This window comes from Sprattus sprattus (assembly GCF_963457725.1).
Source record: "Sprattus sprattus genome assembly, chromosome: 17".
Taxonomy (NCBI): Eukaryota; Metazoa; Chordata; class Actinopteri; order Clupeiformes; family Clupeidae; genus Sprattus; species Sprattus sprattus.
In genome coordinates, this window is record NC_137915.1 from 16,881,565 (window position 1) to 16,903,744 (window position 22,180).

The 22,180-nt window shown below is 45.3% G+C and overlaps 1 protein-coding gene across 1 annotated transcript in view; it reads left to right on the forward strand.

Moving 5' to 3' along the window:
• oxsr1b (oxidative stress responsive kinase 1b) overlaps positions 1-22,180 on the forward strand; it is a 72,399-nt gene that overhangs the window by 11,395 nt on the left and 38,824 nt on the right. The window contains exons 2-3 of the mRNA XM_080855401.1: positions 584-696; positions 14,696-14,804. Of these exons, the coding sequence (XP_080711527.1) occupies positions 584-696; positions 14,696-14,804 (222 nt within the window). The remainder of the gene's footprint in view (positions 1-583; positions 697-14,695; positions 14,805-22,180) is intronic.

The following is a 22,180-nucleotide window of genomic DNA, read 5'->3' on the forward strand; positions in this document are numbered from 1 at the left end:
AAGGAGGGATGGAAATGAGGGGGGGAGAGACATAGAGGGAGGGAGAGAGAGAGAGAGAAAGAGGGAGAGAGAGAGAAAGAGGGAGAGAGAGCGAGCGAGTGAGTGAGTGAGAGGGAGGGAGGGAGGGAGGGAGCGGGTGCATTGGGTTCGCCCTCCATCAGCTTCCTTCCCCGTGGCCTGATAAATAAGTGATGAAGCGCTGGCATGAAGCAGCGCCTGAAAGAAAAACAAACAGCTGGGGTCCTGGGCCCGACACAAGCCCTCGGGACACACACAGCCGACGTGACGGCCATCCCTGCCAAGTGGAAACCTCCACCCAACCTCACACACACACACACATGCACACACACATACACCCACACAATGCCTGCCGCCATGGGGGCACCACTACCAGCGGGTGGGTCAGGCAGATGGACGCGCCGAAGACGGAGCAGAAAGCACTGAATACAGCGAGCGGCAGGGGCTGTCCCCATTAGCTCCTGTTTGTAGCTGTCTAAGGGCATTGGGCTGGTAGGCTGCTGTGAGAGGTGTCCGACACTAATCTAATCCTGTCCCCTCCCCTTCCCCCCTTTTTTTGTTTTAGGGAGTGGAGCAACGGCCGTGGTCCAAGCCGCCTACTGTATGCCCAGGAAGGAGAAGGTGGCCATTAAACGCATCAACTTGGAAAAATGTCAGACCAGCATGGACGAACTCCTGGTACAGAAACATTCCAGTTAAAGTGACTCACACCCCCTTGTAATTGTTTTATTACAGTATGTCTAGAAATGTTCTTGTGCATGCATTTAGCACATCAAATCCTGAATGTTGAATATTTTACTGGGTGACAGTTGGCTACAAGGAAGGACAGGAAATTGTTGAACTCTATTGTACAGATAATTGTAGGGTGAACTATGAAGGAATTCAGTGAAGGATAAGTCAGTTATTATTAGGAAATGACATATGAATATCCTTTTGGGAAATGAACAGTTTTTTTGTATGATTGAATTACCATTAGGCTGGTTTGGCCAGTTTCATACTGGTCACTGACGTGCGATACAGCACAGGCTTCAGACAAACGTGCTGCGGTATTTGCCGTCGTAGACCGAAGCAGTAATATCACCCGTTTCCATTGAGATATGACGCAAAAGATTTTCAGGATTAAATGGAGCAGAGGTTCCCCTAAGGACAAGCTCTTTGTGGATCACTTGTCTTCCTTTGGCCCAATCAGTTGTAGCACTTCAACACTGGAGTGCTTCTTATGTCAAGCAATGAGCACTTGCCAGGAAACTCTCACAAATTCCCTTGAAGAGCACTTTGGTGCATGCTGTTGTTAATCACTTGGTTCTGCTTATGTCATAGTTTCTTGTTTATTGTCCTTGAAAAAAACATTTCCTAGATAAACAACTAGTTTAGAATGAATAAGAGTGTTCCGTTTTCATTATGAAGAAGTTACTCTCAACTCAAGAAAAGTATGTGTAACAAAGCTTTCTTCTTTAATCTGTATGGAATTCTCCCATATGGATAGATGAGTACAGCATAGTTGGTGATAAATAACATCCTAGAAACGTTATGTCTTGTCCATCTAGTTCATCTGCACTGTGTTAACTAAGCTCAAAAGGTCATCCGCCTGTTGAAAGTGTAACCTTGTGGTGTCAGCAGTGGGTTGCTTTAATGTCAGCTGCTTCTTTGATCCCTCGTGACCATTAGGGGTGGTTGGGGGGATGGTAGTTGGAGGTGATCACATCGTGCTGTGCTGTGGGGCCTCTGGGAAGAGTGCGATCATTAGCTCATATTTATGATTTACTGGTCTGTGGAGACAGGCAGCAGGGGACCCAGAGGTTCCCTTTCCCGCTGGAGGCCTCGTTCACAGAGGAAAAGGCCCCGCGATGCTAATATTAGCTACAGCAGCCTGCCGCTGCCTCAGTCACAGAGACCAACTCTATGAGCCATGTGTGTTTCTCTTGTCAGTGAATGGGGTCTTTCTCTCTCTCTCTCTCTCTCTCTCTCTCTCCCTCTTGAGTGAACCAAGCCAAAGCCCCCTCAAGATGAATTGGGTGAATGTTGGGGCCAGGATTCTTGGAAAGAGTGCTTGTGGGTCACTTGGAAAAGCCAGAGAGGTCAGGTTTCCTCGCTTGACTTTGTTTCCCTCCACAGCCAGCCCCCCTTGGACACCCACTTAAATCTCAAGGAAGCATTAAATTAATCCCAGATTGCCTCTGTAGTCTGTACCCCACATCATTTAGATTAGAGGTAGGCTATACTTCACCCCCACTGCTGCGGCTAACCTCATACCCCTCCCCCTTCCTAGAAACGATTGGGCCATTTCAAATCTGATTTTTTGGCTGGACTGTTTACCTCGGTGTGGCATGCCCCAATTCTCCTTGATGTAATGATGTTCACAGCAATCCAAGAAGAGCTGGTCGTAGAGTAGGCAGTCCCTAGATTTATCCCTCTGTTCGTTTCATTATGAAGGACCTTGAGTATCATCGAGAGTGCATCTGTCGCCATCTCCCCCCGCCCGCCTGCCCCCCGGGAGAGTAGAGGAGCGCTCTCTCTATCCACGTGCACAGTATGGCTCGGGCTTTCACTGATGTAATGGGGTTTTCATAGAGGCCCCAGTGTGAGGCTGGCGTGACTGTATTGTGACGGGACGCACATCTCTCAGCTCTCAGCTCTCAGGCGGTTCTCATCACATGGTGCGCTGAAGAGGTTGTCTACATGCCTACACCAAGCTCCGCGCTAGGGAAAAAAATCCAAACATCCACAGCAAAACACATGAGTCAATCTCAGGGCATAACTTTTTGTGAACTCCCTCTTTTTTTTTTTTTACATATGTATATGTATTATATTTAGCGATCATGCAGCGTTGTGCAGCACTGTGTTATCTCTGTTGGAGTTGTGGCATCAGTAGCAGTTGGCGATGCAGTGAACTAGATGGTCAGGTCTAAGCTTTCAGGAGAGTGATCTGGATACACAAAGTGTGTATGTAAGAGTGGCTCTATAGGGCACGGTGAATGCTTTCACTTATCTGGCTGCCATTCATTTCATATCTCATGTTTCATGCGGATTGAAGCTCTCGGGCATTGATACAGATTAAAATCCTCATTCATTCAACCTGCTGTGAGTGTAGTCAGTCAGTCAGTCATTCAGCCCCCTTCTCTAAGCTCAAAGGCTTTTTGCTCTGAACTCCCTGCAGGTCTCAGAGGGGGGAAAAAACACAAACCCGGGACTTGTCGGGACGCTTTGCATGAATGACTCAGCGAAATTTCCCTCCTATTCCTCTCTCTCTCTCTCTCTCCCTCCCTCTCTCTCTCTCTATCTCTCTCTCCCTCTCTTTCATGGCATCCCTCATGATGAGAAGTGCCTTTGATCTTATCAAGTACCAGTCTAATGAAACGAGAGCTTGTGCCTTTGTTTTCTCTTCACCTCCCGCGTGCCAAGCGGCGAGGCGCAGAGGGAGGGAGGGAGGGAGGGAGGGACGGAGGGGTGAGTGCAAAAACGAGTGAGTGGGTGGGTGAGAGGTGGGCTGGGCTGGGCGTTGGAAGTGCCAGCTGCCGCGGATGCCCGTCTTTCAGCATGAGCTCATCGCCACTGGGCCCAGCTGCCCACTGAGCGGGCACAATGAGAACCCAAGTGTGTCTGTCTGCTCCGGACGGCTGTATCCTGTGGCAGTTCACTTCACAGTTACCCTTAATTAGAAATTATTACATGCAGTTGTAAATGTCAATTAACCATGAATTATGATAGATGATGTTATAAATGTTTGTTAATACTTGTTCAGGTTTTTTTTTTATCTTCCCTAATGAAGATAACAATAGTTAAGTTCTTAGTATAGTTAGTTAGTTAGTTGAAGGTTCTAATCCTCACGTTTCGTCAAATTCAGCAAATCGCTTCTCATGGTCCTCTAGCTCAATTAAATTAGTTTGCATAGGAAATATAGCAAATTGAATGGGAAACATTATTCATTGACAAGGTTAGAGATTTATAATCAATTATAATTGAAATAATAAAATAAATGTGTCCCTCAAACTTCAAACGGCTTTCATCAAATAATCCTCCATTTGCAGCAATTACAGGGAACAAGTAAAAACAGGGTTTTGGTTTGGTGATGGTTGGAAAGCATGGGGTAAGCCTAAAGATAACCAGCTTTGTTCGTGAGCAAGACATAGGAACTAGGCGAGTAGCAGCAGCTTTTCAGGCAAAGCAAGGGCAATGGATGAGCTGGCAAAATGTTTAGAAGATTAAGATCAGCTGGAGAGAATTATGGGCTATGGATGGAAACCGCATTTTATTTATTATTGGAGCAATTTGTGATCCTCCACACTCAGCAGACTATCGTGGGGGTGAAATGCAAGTTGTGAATATGGGTTGGCTCATTAAAACATATTCTGTCTGGTTGTAAAACTAGCTTAACCCAGGGTCGCTACACGTGGAGACATAATCAGGTTTTAAAATCATTAGTGTTTTGCTTGAGAATAAGCAAGTTGAGGTTGACGACAGTACCAGTCGTCAGAGACAATTTCTTTGGTGTGAGAAGGGCCTGTTATAGCCTGTTGTCGCAACATCTTTGGTGACCAGGATTCGTAACTTATTGTATTCCCTTACTCCTTTCTCATCCGAATAGCAGATCACATTATCTTTTAATATAAACTTTAACTACCGAATGTGCTTTTTGTTAATGTTACTTTCATAGAGTCTGTTCTATAGAGTTCTGGTCTGTCATGTGATTCTTAAGACATGGACCTTGACAAACAACTTCCTCCTGAAAGCAAAACCCGGACCCTCCACATACATCAGCTGTGGGTTGTGAAAGAGACGTGGTCCGTCTTTTCGGAAAAAAGGATCCAGTGGTGCCATGGCTTTGCCCTCCAGCCATAGAGGAGTGCACCCCAACGTCACATGTTAAAGCCACGTATGTGAGTCATCAGTGTGATGTACGGTGTGTTCTTAGCATACCTCTTAGTATAGATCTTGCTTGCACCCAGCAAACAGGTTCCAGAGGGGGAGAAGGAAAGTATTTCCAAACAAAGACCTATAAATAAAATAGCATTCTTGTAGCATTGCAGTGGCACCATGCATGTGGTGTGCACAGTTGGTCCTGCTGATGGAGCTGGTTAGGCCAGGACAGATGAGGGAATTCCCCTCTGGCCGGCAGGCTGCTGCTGCTACAGAGTCACACTGTGTTTATCACACAGAGATTGAAACGGCCCCTGGTATGCTGCGGTGGTAATTGACTGGCTTGCAGATTGCATTGGCGTAACCCACATCCACCTGGTTATCACGCCCGCGGAAAATATGCATAGTTGAAATGCACCGCATTTTTTGCATAACAGTGTCCAGTCGTCAGAGATTAAAGAAATTGAAGCTAGCAAGGAAGTAAGCTGGCTGTGCGCTCATAATGTTTGACCTTTGCTATGAGTTGGATGTGTTCGTAAATGAAATCGATACGCCTGAGTGGATGTGGCGTTCTAAATGTCATGGTGTAACTGGCAACAGCGCACTGTAACGTAAACAGACACTGTTGACCATGGGTTCGGGTCATGGTGGCTGTGATGTCATGATATACACCATTGTGGTTGACTTTCATTCTTTCCACTTACTTGTTTCCATTGTAGTGTGCAGTTTGATGACCTATGATGACATAGTTGTGAATGCACTGTTGCTTATTACGCAAAAGGACTCCTAAGTCTACAAAAAAAAGCTTCAGCACTTGAAAACCCCTATTGTGCGTTTTTGTGTCAGGGGATCCTGATGAGTAATCATGGAGAAGTATCGCATTGAAAAAGAGGCAATGCCACTCGGTCCAAAAACACACTGCCATAATGGCCAAGGGAGGATCTCGGAAGACAGCACTTCCACTATCTGCAGCCCTGTCCCGGATAGGTTTACAGCGGCACAATAGCGGAACAAAGGCCCTCAGTGCCATGCATATTGTAGCCTGGAAATGGGAGAGTGCCGTGGCAAATGGTCCGTGACCCGCAGGCCGCGTCTCTCTGGCATCACCCTATTGTCGTCCTACCCCCTGCCCCCCGCCCCCCCCCCCAATCCAAACGCTCCCTGACTTGTCCTGTCGTTGTCTGCTGCCAATTTGAGTGGTAGTGACGCCAGCTCGCTCACGTCTCTTTCCCGTTTTTTCGTGGGAGAGGAGAGCGGAGCGTGGAGCTGTGGAGCCTGTTGAGCGGTTCAACCCCAGTGCTATAGCCGCAGGCCTTGTGTCATTGTTATTGTTGCCTCCCTCCACCTCCAAATGTGGGGAGGAACCAGGGGGGGGTGTAGGTGGGAGGGCATTGGCTCTGTGGAGACAGGCGAGCCGGCAGACAGGAAGTTATTGAATTGTTTGAATTGGTGGTGAGGTGTGTGTGTGTGTGTGTGTGTGTGTGTGTGTGTGTGTGTGTGTGTGTGTGTGTGTTTTGGGAGCTGAATCCAGTCCAGGAAGGATTTTGTACACATGATTTTTGAGTTTAATATGAAAGTTTTTCTCCCTCAAAGATTCCCTGGTAGGTCATCTGGGAAGTTGAAACCAGGACTGGATAGACCAGTCAGGCTGTAACACAGATGATCTCGAGGGCTGCCATGTTTTAAATTTACGCCACAGCTCTCCAAAAACAACCCAGCCGGCCATTGGCTTGCCTTTGTGCGAAGTGACAACCGTGTGTGAGAGTGACGCCGCTAGCACAATGTGGCGTGCCTCTCTATGCACGGCAAGGGCCCTTGGAAATATCAGTTGCTGAGAAAAAAAGTTTGTTTCTGAATTGAGGATTGGTCACAGAGCTGCTTTGCTGAGCAGACACGCTCATTAGGTCACCCACCACACACACACATACACACACACAGACACACACACACACACACACACACACACACACACACACACACACACACACACACACACACACACACACACACAGACACACACAATATCACACACCCCGTAGTGAGATGAGGCCTAGTGGGAAAAGAATAGGATTCTGGGAGACTGACTCATTTCCCATAAGGCATCCATCTTCATTCAGTATTTGGGGGTGGGGTAGGAGGTTGGTTGGCAGAGTTATTATCACTTCTTGGAAACCATCGACTCAAGTCAACACTTGAATTCACCACAGTGGGTAAACAAAAAAAAAGATGGGTTTACCTTGACTCACTCAACAGACAGATGATTCAAAATGAGGTGCCTGTTTGTGTTTCTGTGAACCGCCTACCGGATCCTGTCCATGGTAGTAAAAAGTATGATGTCATCCATAATCCATTTAATAGCTGTCATTTAGTCTTTTTCTGTTTCTCTGGTTGTTTTACATCTGGAGAATTAGCATTTGGCTCACATAACATAACTCGCTAGTCCATCTCTGTCTACCAGGCTGACTGATTCTTAGACAGCACGGTCCATAGCTTCTGGCTCAATAGTGATGAGTCAGTGAAGAATGTGAATGTCTCGCAATGCAAAGTGTGCCTGTTACGGTAATGGGAGGACAGGATTAAATTAGCCTCGCTCACTGTTTTGTCGATGGATTGATCGATCGTTCGTGGCAGATATTGGAGTCTTCCCACGATTGGCTGTGAATTCGACCCTCAGCTTCATGCTTCTCTTATGTTGCGTTGGGAGTGTTATGGAAGTGCTGGCGCGGCCTGAAACCAAAATCACATGAATGTGCTCATGGTCTCATTCTTTTGCATAAAATCTTATCTGCGAACAGGATCTAAGAAGTGTAAGCTGGCATGAGGTGGGTGTGTGTGTGTGTGTGTGTGATGGGATCACTTGTTTAAAGCCATCGGAGGCCTCCCTCTGTGAAAAGAGTGTGGGGAGGGAGTGTGAGTGATGGATTGGCCCGCACCAGCAGAATGACCTTAGCTTCAGCTCTTCGCAAGCCACTAGAGTCTGACGCACAGCCACAGAGCTGTTGAGAGCTGGGAACTGCCTAAAGAGTGTGTGTGTGTGCGTGTGTGCGTGTGCGTGTGCGTGTGCGTGTGTGTGTGTGGTGGGGTTCAGGGCACGACTGCCATTTTTTATTGGAAAATCAATCTTTTGTTTTGGAGTTTTTCCCCCCCTCCTTCCTCTGGTAAACCATTGCGTCAGAATGCTCCCTTCCTCCAGCAGTCCTGCTCAGTTTAACTGGATCGTGAGGGAAATTGTAGGGGGGGGGAAACGAGTGCCGTGTTTATGGCAGGGTCTGGCTTCTGTTTGTTTTCAGTGTACCTCCTGCCAGGAGACAGATTTGCGTAGAAACCTCTCCCTCGTTACGGAAAAACGAGCAAGCCGTTCACCTGTCGAGTGTAAATACCTTGTGCGCGTTATTTCGGGGTGGGCCACCGTGGCAGCGGTATGCCGTCGTTCCGCGGCTTTCAGAGCAAACTCATTTAGCGGTTAATTCCGTTCTGCAGGACATCGGGGAATTGTTGTGCGCACGTGGAGAGCGCTTCAGTTAATCAGTTCCGCTATATGACCTAATGAAAGGTAGCCGTCTTGTTTGCCTCCGAGGGCAACAATTTTCTCCCTCAGTTCTCGTCATTAGAGCAGGAAATTTCATACAGAGAGATAGAGAGGGAGAGGTGAGAGGGTCGTCGCTCGTCGCTCTCATGCATTTGTATGCTATGATTGGTTAACAGATCCATTTCTGCCATGTCCTAATCTAGCCATACAGTAGGTGGCTGCGCAGTGTGTTTTGATGGCCTTGTGTGATTACTGTACTGAGACCTGGTTAATCTCAAATTAGATAGCAATATAGGGGAAATTGGGTTACAACTGGGTAAGACATATGCTATAGCACATATGGTACAGGATCATCATTACAGTGTTGTGTGTAGGGATGAGAACCTTTACGATTTTAACGATTCCGGTTCCTTATCGATTCCTGCTTATCGATTCGATTCCTTATCGATTCTCTTATCGATTCTTATTGGGTAAGGGGTGAAAAAAGAGCACAAACGGGTTTTTTACATTAATGTTCTTTTATATAAATTTCTAGAATGCTGCACACACCATAAACAGAATGTTTACATAAATAACCAAAAACTTTTATTAAAAAACAGACATTCTTGCCACTAAATATAAAACAACAATATTTAAATGCATATGTGGTGAGAGTGTCAACTCTAAAGCTATACATTGACATTGCAGAGCACTGTTGATTGCTATTTCACTCATTCACTCATCTATACTGTATAGATGAGTGTATGAGTGAAATAGCAAACAACCCCTATACAACCCTTCCTCTGCTACCTACTGATCTTTCTTTTCCAGAGCAGATATACCTCAGGAAATGTCTCATAATTGTTAGAACATGCATCCAGGTTTAGTTTAAGTTAGTCCAATCTAAACCCCTCCCTCATTGCACTCTTAAGATAAACTAAATCTGGCAATAAAATGGCACTAACAAAATCGTTGAATTGTCTGATCTGACATGAAGCCCTTGTTATTGAGTAAACTGAAGGACTGTATATTTTCTTGTAGGTTGCTTGGTTGTATGGCTAATTGCGAACTATTATGCTTAACGCTTCTAATAGCAATGTAGAACCCACTACAAACACAATAACGTACTGAAACATACTTACTTGTATCATGCACACAATGCCTCACATACGTATTTGAACAAAGATGATTCGCAAACTAGGCACTCAGTATATTTAAAACTTAACTATTGCTGCCACTGAATTGAAAGAGAAACGTATCCATAGGGAGCTGCACGCGTTGCTAGGCAACGCCATTATTAACGGAGTCTTTTGCGTTTCATGACTTACCAAGCCAAGGTAAAGTCCTCAAAATGTTTTATCATAACGGTGTTACTCGTGTGTTATCAGCAAACTTTCTAGAACCAACAGAGGGGAGGCAAGCACTGCCTCTGCCTCAAGCCAATGGCTGAAAATAGAAGATTCTACAGTAAGGTGACCAGATTTCTGAGACAAAATCCGGGGACAATTTCAGTTCAGATACGTTAACACCTCCAAAACATGTAAAGTTTTTGTCTTTGTAAACGGAAAAACGGGGACACTGGCTGGGCCCTTTTTCATAAAGCAGTTTATCTTACCCTTGTTCTTGTAAATTGCAAGGGGAAGTGTCAAACAACGAGTATTTATCTTAAAACTAATCACAAAGTGGCTGAAATGAAGAGTAGTAAAGGTAACAACCTTTTGCCAGATAATTAGAACCAATTTTTTGTGATAAGAACCTCGTTGACTCAAGCTTCCTTGCAGTAGGCCTAACCTCTGTGCTTGGCTGATAAGTGACTGGTCTGCACATATGGGTGTCAGGTGTATGTTTTTCCAGCATAGAACATGTTAAGGCCATTGAGGAAACTAAATGCAGTGTATTCCTATATTCTGTGTAATCAGCTGGAACAATGAAAATACAGATTAGGCCCATACACTCCATGATCTTTGGAATTGTTTTTTTTAGGTATTACTATACCAAAAGTGATTTAAGAAACAAACAAACAAAAAGATTCAAAATACAATTTCAGTAAAAAAAATCCAAGCAATGTCAAGGTGAAGGGGGGAGATCTGAATAATCTAAATAATAACAAGTTCTGTGGCACACTTCCAGTTGACATCTTTGTTAATGCAGAATATGTGAAGTTAATGTGGGGAAAAACACATTTCATTAGTGTCTTTTAAGAGACCACCACAAGAACATACGTTTTTTGTTTTAGTTTTTAGGTAATGTAGTCCTACCCTTATTCTAGGCTACATGGAAATCTATGTAGCCTAAGCACATGACTCATATTTTAGCACATTTTTTAACCTCCTGCTTAAAATTGAACTGATGAGACTGTTTTTGCTTCCTCATCTTGAACGCAACCCACTGCCATAACATCAGCAGTTTGACTAAACTTGACAAAGAAAAAAATATTCTTCCGATTTTGAGTATAATGTTATAGTGATAAAATAGACATCTGACAGCCTGGCCCAGGGCTATTTGAAAACGTATGTTGATACAATATAAAACGAAAACGTTCGTGTTCAACCAGGCTGTATCTAAAGCCTACAACAAAATTGATGGCAGGGAAGAGTGGTTGCGCGGCTTTTAAACCAACGTTCCCGGTGTTGTACCCGATTCAGCACCCCCGTCAGAATATGCACCCCCTTGACGCACCACTCGCTTGCCTAAACAAACGCAGGGGAAAATACTATACTACGATTTCATTATTTGTGAAAGAGATCGAAGAGAAGAACACAAGTGATTACAGTCTTTAGAACTGTTCTAAAGAGTACAAACAACCGATGTTTTTCTATGCAACCCTTGACGCACCACTCGCTTGATCGGAAAGGAAAGCAGTTCGCCTAAATAAACGCATGGAAAAATACTATACTACGATTTCATTATTTGTGAAAGAGATGGAAGAGAAGAACACAAGTGATTACAGTCTTTAGAACTGTTCTAAGAGTACAAAAAACCGATGTTTTTCTTTCAAAAACCTCGGATAATAGCGAACGCAAAAGAACACCTTTTTGTTCTGTGGAAATATATAGCCTACCCAAGCCATGACTACAAAATGAATTAATGTAATTTTGAATTAGCAAGTTGAATGTATTTGACACGGTGTTTCACAAGACTAAATAACGAAATGCAGTTTAGGATCTAACAGGAAGTGCAAATAAGCAGAAAGTGCAGAATATGTGCATATGAATGGCAGTGGTATATACTGGGATAGTATAAGATACAGTATGATACTGTACTCTGCTTACTCATACTAGTCCCATGTCTGTACTCTGAAAAGCATTTGATGATCGGATCAACAGAATTATTTTAAAGGGGGGGGGGGGGGGGGGGGGGGGGTGCATATCACGACAGGCCAATTTCATACCATGCAGAATAAGCACCCCCTGTTCAATTCTGCTAGGAAGGTGGCACATGCATGAAACTCACTCTGCCTACTCATACTAGTCCCATGTCTGTACTCTGAAAAGCATTTGATGTTGGGGTCAACAGAATTCTTTTAAAGGGGGGGGGGGGGGGGGGGTGCATATCACGACAGGCCTATTTTCACACCGGTCAGAATAAGCACCCCCCTTAAAATAATTCTGTTGACTCCAACATCAAATGCTTTTCAGAGTACAGCCAAGGGACTAGTATGAGTAAGCAGAGTGAGTTTCATGCATGTGACACCTTCCTAGTAGAATTGAACAGGGGGTGCTTATTCTGACTGGTGTGAAAATAGGCCTGTCGTGATATGCACCCCCTCCTTTAAAATAATTCTGTTGATCCGATCATCAAATGCTTTTCAGAGTACATACATGGGACTAGTATGAGTAAGCACAGTGAGTTTCATGCATGTGACACCTTCCTAGTAGAATTGAACAGGGGGTGCTTATTCTGACTGGTGTGAAAATAGGCCTGTCGTGATATGCACCCCCCCCCTTTAAAAGAATTCTGTTGATCCGATCATCAAATGCTTTTCAGAGTACAGACATGGGACTAGTATGAGTAAACAGAGTACTGTATCATACTGTATCTTATACTATCTCATTATGTATATACCACTGCCATTCATATGCACATATTCTGCACTTTCTGCTTATTTGCACTTCCTGTTAGATACTAAACTGCATTTCGTTATTTAGTCTTGTGAAACACCGTGTCAAATTCATTCAACTTGCTCATTCAAAATTACATTAATTCATTTTGTAGTCATGGCTGGGGTAGGCTATATATTTCCACAGAACAAAAAGGTGTTCTTTTGCGTTCGCTATTATCCGAGGCTTTTGGAAGAAAAACATCGGTTGTTTGTACTCTTTAGAACAGTTCTAAAGACTGTAATCACTTGTGTTCTTCTCTTCCATCTCTTTCACAAATAATGAAATCGTAGTAGGCTATAGTATTTTTCCATGCGTTTATTTAGGCGAACTGCTTTCCTTTCCGATCAAGCGAGTGGTGCGTCAAGGGGGTGCATAGAAAAACATCGGTTGTTTGTACTCTTTAGAACAGTTCTAAAGACTGTAATCACTTGTGTTCTTCTCTTCCATCTCTTTCACAAATAATGAAATCGTAGTATAGTATTTTTCCCTGCGTTTGTTTAGGCGAACTGCGAGTGGTGCGTCAAGGGGGTGCATATTCTGACGGGGGTGCTGAATCGGGTACAACACCGGAGCCACCCAGACAGAGATAGCATACCTCATACGGTTTGTGATTAATGTAAGTCCGAACTCCTCAGCTTTCAAGTGGTTTCATTTAATGTCAAGTTGCCAACTACCTCTAGTAACCCAGATTAGTGAAACTGTAATATCATAGTACTGTAGCTAGTATCACTGCTAATGTTAAAAAGTTAACAAAGTTAGTTAGCAAGTCTACAGATGTGACTGACATCTGACCAACAGATAGCTGCTGCTTAACACACACATTGTTGCAAATTGTAGATCATAGGTTAAATAATATGATTATTGTAGATCATGGGTTAAATATGTAGATCATGAGTTAAATATATGACATAGATGATAAACAATGACACTAACCTATCCCAATGCTATCCTATCTTGTTGTACTCGTATTGTCAGAGCTAGCTGGCTGAATGAATGAGTGAACGCGATCTCTTTCTAAATAATAAAAAAAAGCCAATGGCAAAGATTCTACCGCGCTGCATATTCCACCAATCAAAATACTAAAACGGTCATTCTAGATCTTTGAGCTCCGAGCGAGAGCTTGCTGCCCTGGCTGCTGGCTGGCTTGCTTGAGCCTGTGGTATGTAGGCTACGCAACTAAACGTTTTGGTCATTGTTTTCTTTTTTAATTTTTAATTTCTATCCCGGGTCTATCTGTGAAAACCGGGGACATTTCCGGGGACAGCTCCAGCCGGGGACAGGCCACCAAAAACGGGGACTGTCCCCGGAAACCGGGGACGTCTGGTCACCTTATTCTACAGCTAAGCTAGCCTACGTTATGTGACAATGTCCAACATCGCCCATTCTGTTAAGCAATTAAATCCTAAGTTTAGTTATGGTTAACACGACAACGCAAACGTTTGCTGATAACACACGAGTAACACCGTTATGATAAAACATTTTGAGGAGTTTAACTTGGTAAGTTAGGGATGAAGCGCCGTCGTTAGTTAGTCAAAAACATGACAATCATTACAAAAACATGACAATAATTGAATACCATGTTGTGTGCTCAAGTGCTTATTCATAGTAGATGTACCTCCTCCCTTTGACAAAATACATGTTTTACAGACGTTACAAGTGACCATGTTTGCATTTGTTCGAGTGAAATAAAGCCACACTTTAGATCGCTTCTGTCTAGTTGCCATTTCTGCTGCGGTCTGATTTTTTAAAGGAAGAGTTCGCGCATGCGCAAACGGCACAGAGGTCCGTTTACAGACCCGGTTTTGAATTTTGCTAACGATTCCAAAGATTCGGCTCATTAGGAACCGGTTCTAAACAAGAACCGGGTTTCGGTTCCCATCCCTAGTTGTGTGTGGGGTTTTTTTTTTCACAATGAAATTCAATTTGTTATAAAAAAAAATGTAAAACACAATTAGGTAAGTCATTATGCAGGCTATATGTTTTATGAGACGCACCATAAAAATGAAACGCTGGTAGTGGCATTAGGAGTAACAGCAGCAGCAGCAGGAGGAGGAGGAGGAGGTGGTGGTGCACACAGACAGGTACAGGCTCTGTGGCGGTGGACGGGTCATAGGTGGTGGCGATTCTGACGGGTGGCGATGCTGACGGGTGTGTTTCTGCCCTGTGCTGGCGATGCTGACGGGTGTGTTACTGTGTTTCTCCCCCACAGAAAGAGATCCAGGCCATGAGCCAGTGCCACCACCCCAACATCGTGTCCTACTACACCTCCTTCGTGGTGAAGGATGAGCTCTGGCTGGTGATGAGACTCCTGAGTGGTGGTAAGTGATTGTGTGTGTGTGTGTGTGTGTGTGTGTGTGTGTGTCTCGCTCGCTCTCTCTCTCTCTCTCTCTTTCTCTCTCTCTCTCTCTAAATCACTCACTCACTCTCTCTGTCTAAATGACTAATTCTCTCTATCTCGCACTCTCTCTTTGTCTAAATCAATCACTCTCTCTCGCTCTCTCTCTCTCTGTCTAAATCACTCACTCTTTCCCCTACATAGCTTGTTTCCTATGTCTTCTGACTTCTGACTTGGAACTCCTTCTTTCTTTCTTTGTCCTTCTGACTGAAGTTCTTTCTTGTTTACTTTCCTTCCCCCGAAAAGTCAACCCTACCATGTCATCTCTGTCCTGAATGTCATTCCTTTTTCATCTATCAAGCATTCATCCATCTTAAAGAGAACTCATTGACCCTCTCTTGTCCTTATCAGAGGGAAGCATCTTCTAAAATAGTTAAGCCTTGCATATAAAATCAGTCTTATTGCTAAGGGAGACTATTTTTTTCCCTGCCCCACTTTTTATGGGACCGTTGCAGTGCTATGCAAGAATGGAGAAAATAAATAGCTTCAGTTGGAAGACCCGTCATTGGGGCTTGATGGATTGGAGGCTAGGCGGCAAGATAAACCAAAAAAACCTGTACAGTGTCATTCTTTTCCTCTCAGAGAGACGTTCCACCTACCTCGGCTGGTGGTCGCACGAGCAAAAAAAAAAAAGAGCAAAGTACACAATGAGCTGTACTCCATGTCAGGTGCACTAGGGTGGAACAGTATCTGAGCCTGTTTTCTTAACGCTGCACCCACCTTCTTCAGCTAATCCTCTGACCGTGCCATAACCCCTCTCCACCCTTTCACACCCCTGCAAATGATTTTGGTCCCCACGCTTCCACTATAAACACATTTGTGTAAAGCACACATTTTTACCACTGTTTCAATTAACATTTAGGTCACATTCATCCACAATTATGTGACAATTGTCAATTGACAATTGAATGTGATTCTGACCACATCGTACCTGTAGATACTAGGAATGTATTTCAAGAGAACACAAATAATTTACCTGCCGCTTGTGTGTGCGTGTGATGTGGATTTCTCTGTGTGTGTGTGTGTGTGTGTGTGTGTGTGTGTGTGTGTGTGTGTGTGTGTGTGAGACGGTGTGATCTTGCTAGCTACCGAGTGAGTGCAATGTCTGAAGCTCCCCCATGAGCTCTAATAACACAGTGGAGGTAATAACAGCCTCCAACAAGGACGGTGCTGCCACAGTTACCCAGAGAGCCTGGGAGGAAGTGAGAGTCATGGAGGACAGGTGTCTGGAGAGAACAGCGGGACGAAACCGTCCACTGGACGAGACGCTGCTTTTTGACAGTGTTATTTTCCTTTTATCTTTTCATTTTTCTTTGTACCTTTTGTGTTGCGAATGAAACTGGCAATTTCCAAATGAGAACACAGGAGCTACAGGAGTTTCAGACCTCTTCTCGAAAGCCCTCAGAGGCGGACCTCTTTCTTGAGCTGAGGCGTGGGATGAGATGCCAGTGTGCTCTGAGAGTACTCACTACCCAGCACCAGCTCCAGTTTCATCTGTCATGGTGACAGGATAAAGCCAGGCTGTCATGCTAATAGCTATTCACTTAACAGTACCCTTTTTTGTCATTGTTGCCTCTCTGCTATCTTCTATGATGACCCGTCTCTCTCTTTCTCTCTCTCTCTCTCTCTCTCTCTCTCTCTCTCTCTCTCTCTCTCTCTCTCTTTCGCTACCCCTCCCTCCTTCTCTCTCCTCTTTCTCTGTCTCTTTCTCTCCCTCTCTCTATATCTCTATCTCTCCCTTGCTGTGACGGAGAGCCCAGCTGGCATGACGGGCTCTCCCAGGGACACCGTAAACATTGGTATTGTGGAAACACCCACACATTCGGATCCTGGCGGCGTGCCCACCACACAGCAGCCATAATGACGACGGGCATCGTTCTCCATGACCGCGCCAGTCCCTTCTCCCTCTGTCTCCCTCTGGCCATTAACGGAGAGGGCTATTCGTTTGGCTGTTATGGCGCGTGGAAATAAAATGATGTTCGTTTAGCTGAGAGGCGCACTGAGATGAAGATGAAGGCAGCGGTGGTTTTATTGGCCATTAGCCGGCATGCACAGCATTCAGACGACTCCCCTGGCAGCTGCCACTGGGCATTACGATGCCAGGATACCTCCCCTGATGGGCACCGGTTGTTAGCCTTTTTTTTTATAAAGAAGACAAAAAAGGAGAAGAAAACGACATAAACATGGCATTGTGGGTGATGCATCATAAGAGAGTCATGCAGGGATGGTGCTGATTATGAAGCCATTTGTAGGCTTTTTCGACACTCCCACTTGAAGTATATGCCATTCGTTCTCATTATCTTCCCTTCTTGACAGCGAATCGGGTAATAAGTCTTATTTTGACAGCCTGCAGATAAAACACTTTTTCTGTCAGGATGCAGGGGCTTGCTCTGCAGCAAAGTCTTATGCAAAAAGCCAGAGAGATGGGACGCCATGTAGAGCCCAGTGATGTAATCATTTCCCAAAAAATGTAATAACTCCCAATGATGTCATAGTTTGTCTTAACTGATAATGGAATAATATTTGTACCAATCATGTAATAAATGACTACACTATTGGGTTAACCTTGTTTTTGCAGAACCCAATAATGCAATAACTTCCCGATATGTAGTTAATATGTATGTTACGTCTTTCCACTTAACGCCATCAAAAGCTAGCCTTAAAATGGCTTTTTCATTATTACTTAACATTATTCTGGTAATTCTAGATAATTTGGGGCGGTCAATGCATTCAGAACCCCTCTAGAATTAGTATTGGCATGAGTAGTGCTATTGGTATGTGTGGATATACTGATGCCTTTCTTGGACATTGATCAGGGTTGCTGTGAGCAGAGTGACCATTAGACTACATGAATGGGAAGTGCATGAGATATGGGAGATTGTGAGCTATATTTATGTTAATGAATTTGAACACCTGGACAAACCAAATGCAATCTCGTTCTGCATTCCGTTCGGCAATGCCAACAAAAGAGACCTTTTGTGGCTGTGCAGCATTTCCTCTATATTTACACTGAAATTTATGAAGAACACATTTTTGTGTACTTACATCATGGGCATTGGGCTGACTGGGCATTTCATTGAAATCAGAAAAATTGAACTACCTCCAATGTGTTTAGCCTTTAAAACAAACCAATTATTCTTTTTTTTTTTTTAAAGCCTGCCAGGATATGTTACCTTGAAGGATATCAAAGACAGATCAATTGCACTAGCCCATAACACGGGGTTGGTCCGGCTCCTGCTAATACAGAAATGTGTAGGCATAATGTCATCCCTCTCTTATTAAAGGGAATGTGTTATTTTTTGGCAGATAGATAAATCACAATTGGGCAGTGATGTTTTGTTATTGACACATGCAAATGTTCCCTGTCGGAGAAAAATATGTCACCATGCCTACATACAAAACCCACGCCAATGCATTATACATTTCTATTTATCGCAGGGTTTTAAGACAACCCGCTGGGTGGAATAGGCTATTTTCAGAGAGTTTCCCCTGCAAAGCTAGGGCCCCTGAAGTGAGCCCATGTCAAGCTATTTACCCCTCCTAGAGGCGCTCTGTCCAGGGCTTGTTAAACCACCCAAAAGCTGGGCATAGTTACCGATTCACCCATCAATGCATCGACACAAATGCACACTCACACACACACCCACGCACACACACAAAACTACCCACTTGCACACATATGGATACACACAGACATACTGAGAAACCAGGGCCAACCTAGTTATCCATTCACTCACCTGCACATTGTCACATACCACACACACCCACATATTTTTCCACCCAGTACCCATATGTGCACGCTCAGAGACCTACATGCTTCAGCTATAGACCCTTGCATGTGCACATACCTACACACATGACCACCCCTGACCCCACCCCCACCCCCACCCATCCACCCAGATGTCCTAACCCAGTGCAAAGGTGTATCCTATATCCCTGAGAAAAGCACACAGTTCAATAAGCTAATTAGCTCAGAGCACCAAAGGTCCGCCGCAATCTCAAGTTCATTCGGAGAAGCCCACTCTTCACACAGAGCTTTTCCCAACCCCCTGAGTTCCACACACCTTACGTTAGCAGCGCTGTATGTTTCCGTTGGCAGGCGTCCAGGGCGCAGTCATATGACTCCAGTGAGCGCTGCGAGAGCGAGGGGCCAGCCTGACGGGAGGTGCTCTGCTCTGCTCTGCATGGTGTGGATCACCAGGGTGGACGTGGCTCAGGTCCACCTCAGTTTGCTATAAGGCCGTCCGGCTGGTGCGTGCACTGTGGAGCCTAGCACCAGAAAAGCACAGTGACACACACACACACAGCAAGTGCAAAAATGAACTTTTGTTAACTCTCACACACATGTATCTTTCTGTCTCACATACTCATCCACACACACACACACTCACACATAGACATATACTCAGACACATGCACACACACAGATACACACACATCTTGCATAAATACACTAACACATTCTTTCTGTTTCACAGACGCATTCTTTCTTTAACACACACACACACACACACGCTCAAACACTTACACATGCACCGGATGAGCCTGTTCTTCGCACACATATACACAGCGGTGTTTAGCTGAAGCATCGCCAGGGTAACCATGACAGAGATTACAGAGGCGAAGCCCTCAAGCACGGTGAGGCGGAGTGGGAGCGTGAGCGTGAGGGAGCAGAGGAGAGAGGTCGCAGAAGCGAGTCATGCCTAAGCAAGCCGTGGAATGTGCTTCTGGAGATTAATCGGAACTGCCTCTCTCTGACACCGCCAGCTTGTGGGGCACTAGAGCGCTGTCACGCTTCAGGAATTCTGCCCCCGAGCCTCTAACAGCCCGGGAGGGTAAGCTCAAGGATTGGCATCGCTGATCTATTGGGTCTGACGCTTAAAGAGCTATTCATCATCTGGGATTCATCTATTGATATGTCATACTAACCAGTTTTTCTTTATCTTGTCATTTCATCTTGAAATGTTGCCTTGTTGAACTGAATTTACAAGCCCCCCCTCCTCCCCCCTCATATGTAGACAAGCACAGTCCCGTAGTGCAACTCACAAACTCTGGCATGGGAGGCGAGCGGAGTAGCAAGGAGGCTAGAACCTATGGGTGCTAACCTGTGGCTAGCACGTCTCTTAAGGTGTGAGGTTTACAACACACTGCACAGCACTGTACCTGCTGGTTTCCATTACACACACACACACACACCAACACAGACACACACGTGTCAGACTGACCCGAGGCTGAGACCATTGTGTGGGAGGCTGTTGTCAGATGCTCAGTGTCCCTCACGTTTTTTTCCTGCTCCTCCTCTCCTCTTCTTCTCTCATCTGGCCTCCCACGCCTGCCATGGCCTTCTGGCCTTGTATCTCATCTCTTCCTTCCTTTTCTCCCCGTGTCTGTTTCCCTTCCCGCTGTTGTCTTCCTTCTCTCCTCCTCCTCCTCCTCTTTCCTCCTCTTCCCCCTCCTGGTGTCTGGCATGCTCTGCTGCCCTTTAACCTAGTGAGCATGGCGTATCTCTCAGCCCCCACCCATCTCCCTCCTCCACCCCTCTCTCCCTCCTCCACCCCTCTCCCCCTCTCTCCCTTCTTCATACCTGCCAACATTTAGGTTTCAAAATGAGGGAGGTGTTTTCAGCTGGACCTGACAAGGCTTATTCATTGAGCATTGAAGTGGCCTGCCTGCCTGCCTGTGCAGAGAGCAGCTTCGCATACACCCCTTTATCGGGTTGACAGTTGCCAGGTTGCTGTGACCAATTGGTTCAGATTTTATGTAATGTGTGGACTGTGTTTCATAGACGATCAGACAAACATACCAAGCCTATGGTCCAATGCATTAGGATGACTCATAGTAAAGTGTGAGGGCCATGCAAATTACTGGAGTTGCCCTGGAGAAACTAAAAAAAGGGGGGGGGGGGGGGACTGGAAACCTGGGATAAACGGGAGTGTTGGCAGGTATGCTTCTTATCCTCACTCCTCTCTCCCCTCCTCTCAACTTCTCTCCTCTACTCCTCTCTCCCTTTCTGTGGGCCACTCCAGAGCAGCACCCTGAGGAAGCTCCAGGCAGCTTCTGTCAGAGGCGCTTACACAAAGAGTCATTTCTTTTCCTATTGCTCAACTCAGACCGGAGTGAGGGGCGTGTGTGTGTGTGTGTGTGCGTGCGTGTGTGTGTGCGTGTGTGTGTGTGTGTGTGTGCGTGTGTGTGTGTGTGTGTGTGTGTGTGTGTGTGTGTGTGTGTGTGTTTGGAGGGGACATTGCACTGTATGGATGGATTGTATTAGCATTGGGTCTTTAGTGATCTGTTTTGCTTTTATAAGGGCCAAAAGATCCCTGGCTGTAGTTCCTTGACGCACCACGCTTGCGAAGGCCAAGGAGAGAGAGAGAGAGAGAGAGAGAAAGAGATTTTTATCGTGGGAGACTGGAGAGGAAATGAATGCCCTATAAGAACCCCATACTTGGAAGGGTCTGAAATTTGACGCATCTCCCTCCCTCCTTCCTTCCTTCCCTCCCTCTCCCCATCTCTCCGTTTGTCTCTATGGGGTCCTTCTGAACATGTGAGGAGCAAGTCAGGCCGGCCAGCACTTCTTGGAACTGATAAAATGGAGCCAGTGTGTAAAAGCGTGAGTCAGACATTTGAGCGTAAGCCTGTCAGCTCAGGCCTGGCTCTGCTTGGAGCCTTGGACTGCTACAGGCATCATTAGGTGCTTGTGAAGAGTAACCTTTCTAATCCTCTCTCTATCTCTCCGTTTCCCCCTCTCTCTCTCTCTCTCTCTCTACCTCCCTCTCGCTGTCTTTCTCTCTTGTGTTCTCTTTCTCTCTCTCTTTGTTACGGATCCCATCACCTTTGAGGGGTTTTGGAGAGCCTCTATAGATGTGAGGTTAACAGGAAAGGCATAATAGGGTAGAGAATGGTGAGCGATTAAGGCCTAATGGGAGGGTTAAAAGGCCTTTTGTTTACCCTTGGTTGTGGGAAATGGTAAACTATAGTGTAGTTAAAGGCTTAGGGCCTGATTTACTAACAGGATTGCGCCCATTTTCTGGCGTAAAATAGCGGTCGTAACGAAAAACGGTATTTACTAAGCTGGCGCAGCGCATATTAACGCTTTGAGGGTGTGTACCTGCAAACAGGTGGGATGGTTCGGAAACGTGGGTGGTAACGTAGGCGTGTAGCGCTATTTAATGGGAGGAGTGCGCCTAATGATGAACTGCGTGGTATTTACTAAACTGCCCGGCGAGCGCACATCTCTGATTTGCAGGCTAATTCTCCGCCTCATAAAAGCACGTCTTAACCAAGCGCATTTCCACTGAGTCT